Below are 13,199 nucleotides of genomic sequence, written 5' to 3'. Positions count from 1 at the left end.
GGGAAACCGGTTATTTTCATATAGTCGGACTTGAGTCCTGGAAATGGGAAGTACAATACCTGCACTTTAAAGGAGGGGTTTGGGATATTGGCAGTTTGGAGGGACATGTTGTGTATCTTTATATGTGTATGCTTCTAAACTGTTGTATTCTGAGCACCTCTGCAAAAACAGTGATAATGTGCGAGTGTGGTGAAAGTGTTGAATGATGAAAGTATTTTCTTTTTGGGGATTTTCTTTCTTTTTTTTGGGTCACCCTGCCTCGGTGGGAGACGGCCGACTTGTTGAAAAAAAAAAAAAAATATTTTTAACTCCATGGGGAAGTAGAACAGAATTCTTCCTCCGTAAGCTTTGTGTGTCGTAAGAGACTACTAAAATGCCAGGAGCAAGGGGCTAGTAACCCCTTCTCCTGTATACATTACTAAAGTAAAAAAAAAGACTTGTTTTTCTTTTTGGGTCACCCTGCCTCAGTGGGATATGGCTGGTTTGTTGAAAGAAGAAAGAAGAAATATTTTTATGTAAGTGTATGTGGTATAAAAATTCCTTTTAAATGCTAGCAATTTTATTAGTGTGCACTGGATACCTCACTGTGAACAGGACACAAATATTTAAATTCATTCTTAAGATATATGAAAATATTGCACATAGCATAGGTTTGAGTGTCAAGGTTACTGTGTAGCAGTTTCTAGAATTTTTTTTTGTTAATGCTGATCATCACCCACGGAGGCAGTGTGACCCAAAAAATAGAAGAAATTAAAATTTTTCTTCATTTTTACATTTAGCAATTTATACAGGAGAAGGGTTTACTAGCCCTTCCTCCCAGTATTTTAGTCATCTCTAATGACACACATAGAACTATAAAAAATATATAATAAAAATTAACAAAGTTCTGCCCTACAAAAAGAAAATGAACGAAACAACAACCGTACAGAACTAGACATCAAATAAATTTTAAAAATTATATTAAAAAGTAACATAAGGTCTCCTCTGTAGTGATTTAAGATTATTATTATTCATACTTTTTTCTGTTAGACAAAAAAAAAATAGATAATAGAAAACTATAATTCATTATTTGATCATGTAAGTAACAAGCATTTACAATACAACAAACTGATGAATCGGTCTTGATCACCCTCACCAATTTATTTCTCATATTCACTTCACATGTCACATAGTTGCAGGGACACAGGAATTATATTACCACTTGTTTTAGGCACATACTGTACACTCTTGGTAACTGCTACTCACAATATACACAAGGCACTGTAATCAAGAACATACACTCCTGGTAGCTTCTACTCAGTGTATACATGACACCCAGTGATCTAGCACAAATACACTTGGGAAACTGCTACTCGGTGCATACACAACACTTAGTAAGCAAGCACATACACACTGGGTAAACTGTTACTCACTGTATACACGAGGCTCTGTGATCCTACTCTGATATGGAACATGGCAGCTCCAAGCACATGACCAGCATAATAAGCTTTAATCTCCAACTCACTGTCCACCTGAGAAAAAGCAAAACATGATGATGCCTTAATCAAAGTGCTAAATAATTTCAGAAAAATATTGTGCACACTTTGAATATTATAAGCCCTAGGTATCTCAAGAGATCTGCCAGAAAGAATCCAGTGTTGGCAAGTTTAATCCCTCAGCTCTTACAAGAACATAAGTAGAATGAAATTGTCAAAGGGATTAGAGGAAAAACTTTCCAATTATGTAGTTCCTAGGGGTAAGAGGAGATAAGCTGGCTGGGCAGCCATAAGCTGGCACACAGCAGAGGAAACTATACAGGAACGAAGGAGTTCCTAACTGGAATACAGTGAGTCTCTATACTTAAGAGGTCAACAAAAGGAATCTCAAACAAACATGTGCAGAAGTCACAGAAAGATTAACTCCAAGCTAATAAGTAAGAAATACAAATACAAGTACTTACCTTAGTTCAATAAACAAAGCAAGGAAGCAAAATTGTGGATATAGGAAAGAGTGAAGCAAATGCACAACTAAAGAAACATATCAAAATCACTAATATTGAAGCGGGAAGGTAGTACGAACATAACATAGATACCAAAGTGAAGAATCAGCCCAAGATATTCCACAGTCACATAAAAAAAAAATCAGTGAAGGATCAAGTAATCAGAAACTAATACAGGAAACTGCTCAGACAATGTCATGAAGTATGGGGGAACTCAATAAAAGATTCCAGAAAAGATTTATATTTTGAAAAAAGGACAACTGCCACACCTAGAGAAGGAAGGATATCCCCCAAGGTATATTGATGCAGAGAGTGCTAAGAGAAGAGGAAATGAAACACCTCAAGAAGCTGGATATAGAAACAAAGGATCAGACAGGAGCTCTTGCCTTGAATAATAAGGGAGGCTGACACCACTAACAAGCTAATGATGAAACTAGACACCTGCAAAATGACAAATATACGTACTACAGTCAAAAATATTAAAAAGGAGGAAGATAAACAGGAAATCCTAGAGATCAGTATCTCCAATGTGTGTGCACTGCCTTATAGAAATGGAGATAATAAGAAACTGTGTGAAAGACCACCTGGAAAGTAAAGGATTTATAATGAACCAAAGAACTTGGATCATGCAACATGAATCTTCACCACAAAGGCAACTAATTTAAAAATTCTTATCAGTTCCTAAAAATATATGAAAATAGTCAGCAATGTCTATAATGACCCATTTATTTCCTATATTTCAATTTTCATAAGAAATGAGACTAGGCAAACACACAACTGCCACCCATTCTTTTCATGTCATTTCTTAACTCATATACATCAAGTAAGAGAGAGAGTGAAAGATCTTAACCCATTGCTAAGGTATTTGATCATATCTCATTGTATTTACAATGTAGACTGTCAAGTGATATGATTCAAACAGTCCTTTCTTTCAACAGATAATTTACCATGACTGTCCATCATTTTCAACATATGATCTCACACCTTCATGAGGTTATCATGTAGCTGCTTTACCATTCACTTAAGATTTCATTACAAATGACTACACCAACCCAATAAACCTTGCTGAACCCTTTTCCCCCTACCTCTCTCTCCAATAACTTGATCACACTCCTTTCATCACTTTCTTCTCAACTTAATATAGCCATGCTTTATAAAGTATATAGGTGTAGCTTTCTTTACCTGCACTGTTTCGTGAAGTGAAACTGTGATGACTTTCTTCATACAGTCTTTGATCATACCAGACGTGAAGAAGTTTGTCTCACCCTTCCTCTCAACAGCAACCTTTCTCATGTCTTCCTGTTAATAAAACTACATTAAATACTAATTTTAATATAGTACCACAATACAAGATTGGCCCCTCAGTTAACCCTTTCAGGGTTTCGGCCGTACTAGTACGGCTTACGCACCAGGGTTTTTGATGTACTAGTACGCCTAAATTGTAGCGCCCTCAAATCTAGTGAGAGAAAGCTGGTAGGCCTACATATGAAAGAATGGGTCTGTGGTCAGTGTGCGCAGTATAAAAAAAATCCTGCAGGACACTGTGCATAATGAGAGAAAAAAACTTTGACTGTGTTTTTGGATTAAAACAGCGACTTTGCACTGTATTTTTGTATGGTATTTATTGTTGTGTTCTAGTTTTCCTGGTCTCATTTTATAGAATGGAAGACATATTACAGAAATTGAGATGATTTTGACTGCTTTTACAAAGAAAAGTACCTTGAAATTGAGCTCAAAGTAGCAGAAATGTTCGACTTTTACCAAAGTTCAAAATTAAACAAATCATGCTATGCGTCCAATACACGTCAACTGGTGAGTCTAATATTATTTCACAAATGCGCTGATATTATTTATACCATTTCTACACTAATGCAGTAGTCTGCATTACAGTAAATCTTCTATTTTTTTGTGAGAATAAAAATTCAAAGTGGAAAGCAAAAGAATGTAAGAGGGGCATGGGGACGTGACTAATGAACAGAGGAAATGTTATTTTAGTGCCAGGAATGTCTTGTTTATTCTGGACCCTATTCGGAAATTAGCATCTTTTGAAATTTGTGTGAAATTGGCAAAATTGCTAAATTCTGACCACTGTATTGGATAGTTGAAATCGGTAAATGGGTGATTTCTTGTACTCATTCGATAGAAAAAATGGAGTTTTAGCGAAATAGTTATGATTTCTGTTGACAAGTACACTGGAATTGGCCGAAAATAGGGCTCAAAGTGGGCAAAATCGCCGATGCGTAAACATCGTCGAGACCGCTAACTTCGCGAGAGCATAATTCCGTAAGTTTTCCATCAAATTTCATACTTTTGGTGTCATTATGATCGGGAAAAGATTCTCTATCTTTTCATAAGAAAAAATAAGCTTTTTTTTTTAAATTTGGCTGACCCTGAGAACAAGTCTGAGAGGGCCTGTCGACCCTGAAAGGGTTAAAGCAGCCTCTTCTCAGATTGTATCTGTGTGAACAGGAGCATGAAGTGCCTGACAGATGATACTGATGTCTTCCTTTTACCAACCTATAAAGCAGATCTAACTAAGGAGAGTCCCCAACTCAGAAATGCCCTAAGTTATATATAACTGCACTTACCAATAAGACATCTAGGCATCAATTAGTTTTACAACTGCCTAGCCATAATATGAACATGTGTATAACATAATTATCCTATGTAATATTATTTTTTATACAAACAACTTGTTTGTAAGCTGAAAAAACAGGAATACAACTGATTTGCAATAACTTTCTTTATACTGTAATGGTGTAGTAAGTACCCTTAAACTGTGTACAGCAGGGCCCCACTTATACGGCAGGTTAGGTTCCAGGCTACCGCTGTAAAGCGGAAACCGCCGTAAAGTGGAACACCATTTTTTCCACTTATAAATGCATACAAACACTAGATAACAAGTTTACACTAACATATATTAAGTTAGCAATAGAACCAGGCATCAAAAAACAATAAAAAAGTACAATACACACATAGTGCACTCATTACTTACCTTAAAATATTTATAGTCTTAATCTAGGGTGAGACAAGTACTATTTATTGTAAGAAATCAAGTGTGGTATGTATGGTAGTCAGCCAGGCTACCATACCAGGCCACCCCCCCCCCCACACACATACTATTCTATGATATTTAGGCATCCCAGAGCAATAAAATGTATATACAGTTCACTCATTACTTATGATATTTAAGCATCCCAGAGCAATAAAATGTATATACAGTTCACTCATTACTTACCTTAAAATATTTGTAGTCTTAATGTAGGGTCAGGAGTAAGTAAATGAGATAAAACGAATAAATGAGAGAGAGAAAGAATGAGTGCATGAGAGAGGACAGGCGCAGAGTTATGTAAACAAACCAGGTGAAGGTAAGTTTTGTAAACAAAGTGTACACATCTGGTTTGTGTACAAGTTACATTGTGTACAGGTTGTCTCTACATTGATACGGTAGAATAAATAAAGAAGAACACTCCCATTCTCATGTAACATCATTTTGAGAAGAAATGATGCTCTGAGTGAAGGTAATGGAAATAAGTCACTCTGACTTTTTTGGGTTATCCTAGGTTCTCTACACATATGTTGTTATGTATGATATGACTCAAGAAATCGTAATGACACGATTGCAAATAAACCATACCCCCGGCCGGGATTGAACCCGCGGTCATAGAGTCTCAAAACTCCAGCCCGTCGCGTTAGCCACTAGACCAGCTAGCCACAATAAGATTCATCCAACTAGGTATATTTCTACACCATAGGAAAGTTAGCACAGGCACCTCTGTGACCACAAATGCAAGTTTTTACAGACGAATCTCCAGCTAGAGTGGCCATGACGAACTCTAGCTCAAGTCCCTTCACTGCCGTCAACATGACTCAAGAAATCGTAATGACACAATTGCAAATAAACCATACCCCCGGCCGGGACTGAACCCGCGGTCATAGAGTCTCAAAACTCCAGCCCGTCGCATTAGCCACTAGACCAGCTAGCCACAATAAGATTCATCCAACTAGGTATATTTCTACACCATAGGAAAGTTAGCACAGGCACCTCTGTGACCACAAATGCAAGTTTTTACAGACGAATCTCCAGCTAGCGTGGCCGTGACGAACTCTAGCTCAAGTCCCTTCACTGCCGTCAACATGACTCAAGAAATCGTAATGACACGATTGCATTTGTGGTCACAGAGGTGCCTGTGCTAACTTTCCTATGGTGTAGAAATATACCTAGTTGGATGAATCTTATTGTGGCTAGCTGGTCTAGTGGCTAATGCGACGGGCTGGAGTTTTGAGACTCTATGACCGCGGGTTCAATCCCGGCCAGGGGTATGGTTTATGTATGATAATCTATGTAACTGTATTTGTGTATACCTGAATAAACTTACATACATACGAAAGGAATAATTTTCTACAGTTACCCACAGTAACACATTTTCTCTTATGTTAGATTAGAGGAAATGTTATTCTTGCCGTCACTTGTACAAGTTATCTGGCTACCACATCTCATATTTATGTTTATTTATTCTATTGTGGGGTGTATTTATCATCTTTTTATGTTATGTATCGTGTTTATTATATAATTTTGAAAAAAATATCATGGATGGATTAATGAAAATGTGTATATTAACGTAATATACGACATTTAATGAGACTCGGTGATTATTATTATTATTATTATCATTTCTAATATGGCGTCACTTGTGCAAGTCGTCTGCTACCACATCTCACATTTATGTTTATTTATTCTACTGTGGGGTGTATTTATCTTATTTATATGTTATGCATCGTGTTTATTATATAATTTTGAAAAAATATCATAATGGATTAATGAAAATGTGTATATTAACGTAATATACGACATTTAAATAAGACTCGATGATTATTATTATCATTACTAATATGACGTCTGGAGACAAAAGACACTCTTACTGATTTTAATGTGTACCTGCACGCCAGCACAGTATGTAAGTTTATTTAAGTACAGGTATACATAAGTATAATTATCAGAGTATATATAAAATATGAAATAACTTTTAAAAACATTTGAAATTTTGGAGTTTCCAGACAAAATGGAGAGACTTGGTGCTTACTGAGCTCACGAAGAATGTAAACAAACAAGGTGGGGCGCGGTGACCGTATTAGAAAGTCAGGTGGGGGGAGCCGTATAGCGAGTTTTGGTCATAATTTGAAATGACCGTATTAGCGGAACACCTTAAAGTGAAACGCCGTAAAGCGGGGCCCTGCTGTACATGTAGGAGCTGTGACAGCCATGCTGATTTTGCAGTTTCTGAGAACAGTAAGTCTCAACTAAGTGTTAGAAGTGCACACCATCAAGGACTTTTGCTAATAAGCAAGAAAAATTTGCACTTGGTTTCAAGACAGAAGCAAGCTGAGGTAATTCTTAGCTGTGTACAAATGTAACAAGTAATATCAAGTGCAAACCTAAGCTAATTTATTATGCAGAAAATCCCTAGGCCCCAGCTCTTTCAAAAGATCAAGACCCAGCTTTTTGTCTATTATTTGGCGGATAACTTTAGGAAGAAAATAATGGCTCAGACAACATATGCCGGCAGTCATCTTGAAAACTTGGTCTTGATCCAAAAGTGAAAGTTGTTTTTCTAACTACTGAATGGGGAAGTGGAACAGAATTCTACCTCGGTAAGCCATGCATGTTGCAAGAGGCAACTAACATGCTGGGAGCAAGGGGCTAGTAACCCCTTCTCTTGTATACATTGCTAAAGTAAAAAGAGAAACTTTTGTTTTTCCTTTTGGGCCACCCTGCTTTAGTGAGATGCAGCCGGTTTGTTGAAAGAAGAACAATATAACATCTTTGATATATTCACTAGATCTAGGAGTTATTAAGACATTTAATTAAGTGCCACTACACTGGAAAATTTTGTAAGCAGTAGAATTTAAAAAGTACATTGTTAAATTTAGGGGTGTAAGGAACATAACTATTCTGCATTTAACATTACAGCAATTTTGTGTATAACCCTTCTAGGTTTAGCACTTTTTTGATTATAATAATCATAATATGGCAATTATAAGTTAGGCATCAATTTTCAGGAACATAACTAGTGTGTCAATTCAGGGTTTACTGAACAGTGATTGAAATAATGTTTTATATTAACAAACAATTGCAGCCTGTAAAGTTAAATGAACACAAGATAACAGGTACATCTTGCTACTTTTACTTACACTTAGATCATACTACATATGAATGTACATGTTTATATATATTCTGTCGCTCTGGCAAGACAGTGAAAGTGTGAATAATGGTGAAAGTGTTTATTTTTTGGATCATCCTGCCTGAGTGAGAGACTGCCAGTGTTTTAAAAAAAATTTGAATGAATTGGCCATCCACTGCAGTGTATAAAGCAGTTACGTTATTGTGTAAAAAATACAAGGTAGAACAAAATGTGCACTTACCAAAAGAACAGGACAGAGAGCCTTGGTGGGCTGTGTCATATATATGGGGCCATTGTAACCCACCATTTCTGTCATGAAAGGTAGTGCTCCACAGTGGTCCAAGTGAAAGTGACTGATAATAACACAGTCCAGGTAATCTGTCAAAGGACCCTCTGTGATGTAGGAGAAATCTGGGAAGCGACGATCATCATTGTACCTGTCAATAATGGCTAGTATTACTATGATCAATAATTCTGGAGGACATTTTCTTGTGTTCTGAGACTTGTTAGCTTTTGTGTGGCTTATTATGCACAATACACAATATGCAGTAGTGCAGTACTGTAAATATGTTTTATGTAGACTGTCTCAGCTTTCATCAGAATACATCCTAAACAACTCCTGGTGGCCCACAGTTTGTTTAATGTTTTTAGATCACTCTCTGAAGTCACTTTTGAAGACTTCAATAAAATCTCCTACAGCACAGAGTACTGTATTCCTCATTCTATCCTGCACTGAATCTGGCTACCACTATAGGTATTGTAGTATCTACTTAATGTGCATGGTACTAAACATAGATAACTACAAGACAAGTTGTTATGGTTGCTTAGCCTCCACTACTTACTTTGAATAACCTACACTGGTTTAACACAACATAAATACCTATTGCAGCGTTGTATAGCCCTTGTGGTTTAGTGCTTCTTTTTGATAATAAATACCTATTACCCAATTCATTATTTAGTCCTTATTGCTTTCAAAATACCATATATGATTTTAAATTCAACATTCCTCACTCCATGCAGTGACCCTTCCCTCCAAACAACAGACTACTCCTTCAAAAAAAAAAAAAAAATGTCAATATATTCTCTACTAACACTTCCACTATTGCACTACCACCTTGCAGTACTGTATACTGTATTTTACAAAATTATGAAAACCTGAGTCTACTGCATTTTTTAATCATTAACATATAAATGTTAAAAAAGTAAGCCTTCTCGACAAGTTTTATTTTTAAGTTACAATACTGTGAACTGGTCATATGTAAATACAGATAAAACTCCTATATACCCACTGAGAAAATACTGATTATAGAAGCTTTGCTTAGCATTACTAAGATTCTACTTGGTGTTACTCAGAGTGATTATAACTATGTGATCATTACATTAGCTCACAGATGGTTTATTTCATTGACACACACGCTTGCAACAAATATCTATTAATACTAGAAACTTGAAAGTCTACTTCTCTAACATAAGTGTATCCAAGATGAAAATCAAATAGAAAATAAACATATAGAGCAGTTGTTCCCAACCACTGTGTTGCTGGGATGTTTTGGATATATGATAAATACACAAAGGTTGCCTTTAGTAAAAACAAAAGTTGATATACAACTTATGTAGAGCATTATAAAGTAGTTCCTCCTCATGGAAAATTGTTGCAACTTTTTTCCAGGAGGGATGGGGAGGGGAGAGGGTAGGGAAAGAGGATAGACGAGTATGAAGCTTGACATCAGTATCTACTGTTTTCCCGTCCTGAGCCACCAAATGCCCTTTACCCCAAAGTGAATGCTATTGTCGTACATAATGACAACCCCTCAAACGTGGGTGATAACATATACGTACCCCATGTGCATGCCACAATCCAGCATAATATTCTTGCCTCCGATGGTAACCAAGATGCAGCTACGCCCCACATCCTGGCCTGCACCTGTATCATCAGAATCAGAATTATGCATACAAGTCATACAACAGTATACGGACTGGGTGAATACTGATTTCCCACAAGAATGAATTTTACTGAAAAAATTTTATGATAATATTTGGGACAATATAACTACAAAATTCACATCCTTCCACACAAACATGCTTCAATTACCCAATATTTATACTGAAGGGCAAGGGTAACAAACTGATTACAGAAGTCTTTATTGGACTACTCTGCAATCAGTCTTAATCATCAGAAGACTTGCCAGCTTGCCCTGAGTTGAACCTGGGTACTTTCAATTATGAGACTTATGTGCTACCAGGAAGAGTTAGGTTAGTTTGGTCAGGTTCATTAGGCTGGTTTGTTTAGTTACATTATATTATGTTGGTTTGCTTAGATTAAACTTATTAGATTCACTGTTAGGTTAGGTTGGTTTGGTTAGACTCGCTGTTAGGTTAAGTGTAAGAGTGTTAGTTACTGAACTTAGCATGTAGCTGCTTAGTTCAGTTTTGACTTCAGTTTCCTGAAAACAAAAATACCACCAGTTGACAATACTTTTAAATCTGTGGTACTGTACTTCATAAATTTTGTTTCGAAAAAAAACCTTAAGATTATTTCCACAGAATCACAACAGCAGCACTGGCCAATACATCAGTGGTTAAAACATTTGCCTCAAAGCTAAGAGAGCATGGAGTTGAACCCTATGGAAAGTATAGGCAAATCTAAAACCTGTTGCCCTGGTTACCTAGCAGTATGATTAAGATAAAATAGTATTCATATTTTTTTTTACCCGGAGGGTTAGCCACCCAGGATAACCCAAAGGAAGTCAATGCAACATCGAGGACTGTTAGTCTTATTTTCATTGGGGTCCTTTAATCTTGTCACCAGGATGTGACCCACAACAGTCAACTAACACCCAGGTACCTACTTACTGCTGGGTGAACAGGGACAGAAGGTGTAAGGAAACATGCCCAACATTTCCACCCAGCTGAGGATTCAACCATGGGCACTTAGTGTGTGAAATGAAAGTATTGCTTACTGAGCCAGATATCTGAAACAAATTGACTGTTCAGGGGCTTATCCTGAGAAAGAACCTAAAAAGAACCAGTAGAAATAAGCCACACTGCTTGACTTTGTGTTATAAATATAATCAACAATCACCTTTGTTAAATGACCCAGATGGGTTTAGTGGTACCTTCATAATTGTTATTATCCTGCGTTACAAACCTTCCAGGGTTAATAATCCGAGAAGTCATCATCATCATCATCATCATCTCTATAATTTAACCAAACTAAACAAGTTATTTACTTCTAGTACCTAACAAACTTAAACTATTAGGTACCTGGAGACCTGGAGTTTACCTGGAGAGAGTTACTTCTAGAACTGAACCTAAATTAAGTAACCTACTTCTACTACTTAACTGACATAAGTGCATTAGAGCTAAAAATGCAGTGGACCAGACTATTATTATTATATTAAGGAATGCTAAACCCATCCGGGTCATACAGTCCCTAGGGAATGAAGGACCCCAATGGAAATAAGTCACTCTGTCTGACTTTTTTGGGTTATTCCAGGTTCTCTACACATATGCTGCTATGTATGATAATTCTATGTAACTATTTGTGTACACCTGAATAAACTTACTTACTTACTTACTTAAGTAATAGTCAGGCTTGGTCACGTGAAAAGGGTAGCTCCTGTTCCTTGACACTCAAGAGCCCTTCACTGGCATCAAGACACTTCCAGCTGAAGGAACACTTCAAATATAAATACTGTATTAAATTTAAACTACTCTGGATGAAAGTCAGTCAGCACTGATTGTCATTACATTCATGGGGTCATATAGTGCCTGGGAGAATGGAAGAATACGAAAGATTCAGTTTTGATCCAGGGGAAGGGAATATGAAAAAAGACACTTATATACAGTGACAAAATGTCTCCTATAATAATACTAGTAGTGAGAGTAGTAGTAGTAGCAGTAGTGTGCCCTCTGTTAATGTCCAGAACTTTGCTTAAGTCTTTTGACATCTTGTCGGTATCACTATACCGGTTTTCAAGGGGAAGGGCATGTCCACTTCCTTGGATCAAGAGCCCCCTCACCAACATCAAGGAACCTCCCTGGAGAGGAACTCAACACTGATCAAAGACTTTCTCCGCCATTCAGGTGCTATGTTATTCCATTATTGGAAAACAAATACTATAACCGTATGAGCCACACAGCAGACCCTCCAATAATGTGTTACTATGAGTATTTATACTAACCCAGGGGTGTGGCTTTAATGTCAGGCATAATGTACACTTAATGTAACAACACTACAAAGTTGTTTGTTTGTTTGTTGGGTTTATCAGGGCCAGTGACAGCTTATGCAGTATCGAGCCCGACTTCCCGATGTTCGGGGAAGATTTGTTGCCCAAAGCTTGGCCATGAAAGAAAAGGACAGGAGTTCCTTCGTAAATAGAAACAGGAACTAGAATTCCCAATTAGATTTGGTGGACCACCTTGCCAAGACTCAGCAGAGCGGGACTCCCACACCCACACAAGTTCAGTAACCGGCTTCCCACCAAACAAAGAATTATCCGCAGAGCGGAAACATGGAGCTGGCTAAAAGTAAGCCGATGACCAGGTGGCCCTCCTTAATGTACCCGGCGAGGAAAGTAGATGAGGACAAGCGTTCCAGAGAGAATGGGGGTAATTTGTTACTAATACTCAGGCGAGAGAGAGAGAGAGACGTCCACATCCGACAAAGGCTGCGCAAAAGTCCACAGCGTACTGTGGAACAAATGGGGTGGCTCGTAGCCTAGTAGGCAAAGTTCTCTGGTGGCTAACGCTCTCGCTTCACACGGCGAGGGCCTGGGTTCGATTCCCAGCCAGAGTAGAAACATTGGGCGTGTTTCTTTCCACCTGTTGTCTATGTTCCCCATCAATAAAATGGGTACCTAGGTGTTAGCCGACTGGTGTGGGTCGCATCCTGGGACAAAATTAACCTAATCTGCCCAATATGCTCTGCATAACAAGGGACTTTCTACATAGTAGTATGTCACTGATGTCACCTAGGCCTGTATACCATGCACATGTTTACCTGGAGTTTACCTGGAGAGAGTTCCGGGGATCAACGC

At 37.6% G+C, this 13,199-nt stretch overlaps 1 protein-coding gene across 1 annotated transcript in view; it reads right to left on the bottom strand.

Annotated features, from left to right (window-relative positions):
• The window catches only part of IntS11 (integrator complex subunit 11), a 69,248-nt gene extending 56,671 nt beyond the window's left edge, over positions 1-12,577 (bottom strand). Inside the window, exons 1-5 of the mRNA XM_053781729.2 lie at positions 12,345-12,577; positions 10,000-10,084; positions 8,402-8,597; positions 3,161-3,277; positions 1,413-1,511 (exon numbers count right to left, since the gene is read on the bottom strand). Coding sequence (XP_053637704.1) covers positions 1,413-1,511; positions 3,161-3,277; positions 8,402-8,597; positions 10,000-10,084; positions 12,345-12,372 — 525 coding nt within the window. The 5' untranslated portion in view covers positions 12,373-12,577. The remainder of the gene's footprint in view (positions 1-1,412; positions 1,512-3,160; positions 3,278-8,401; positions 8,598-9,999; positions 10,085-12,344) is intronic.
• Between the last annotated feature and the right edge of the window lie 622 nt (positions 12,578-13,199).

Source organism: Cherax quadricarinatus, chromosome 30 (assembly GCF_038502225.1).
Source record: "Cherax quadricarinatus isolate ZL_2023a chromosome 30, ASM3850222v1, whole genome shotgun sequence".
Classification (NCBI taxonomy): domain Eukaryota; kingdom Metazoa; phylum Arthropoda; class Malacostraca; order Decapoda; family Parastacidae; genus Cherax; species Cherax quadricarinatus.
This window is presented reverse-complemented; position numbering and strand designations above follow the sequence as displayed.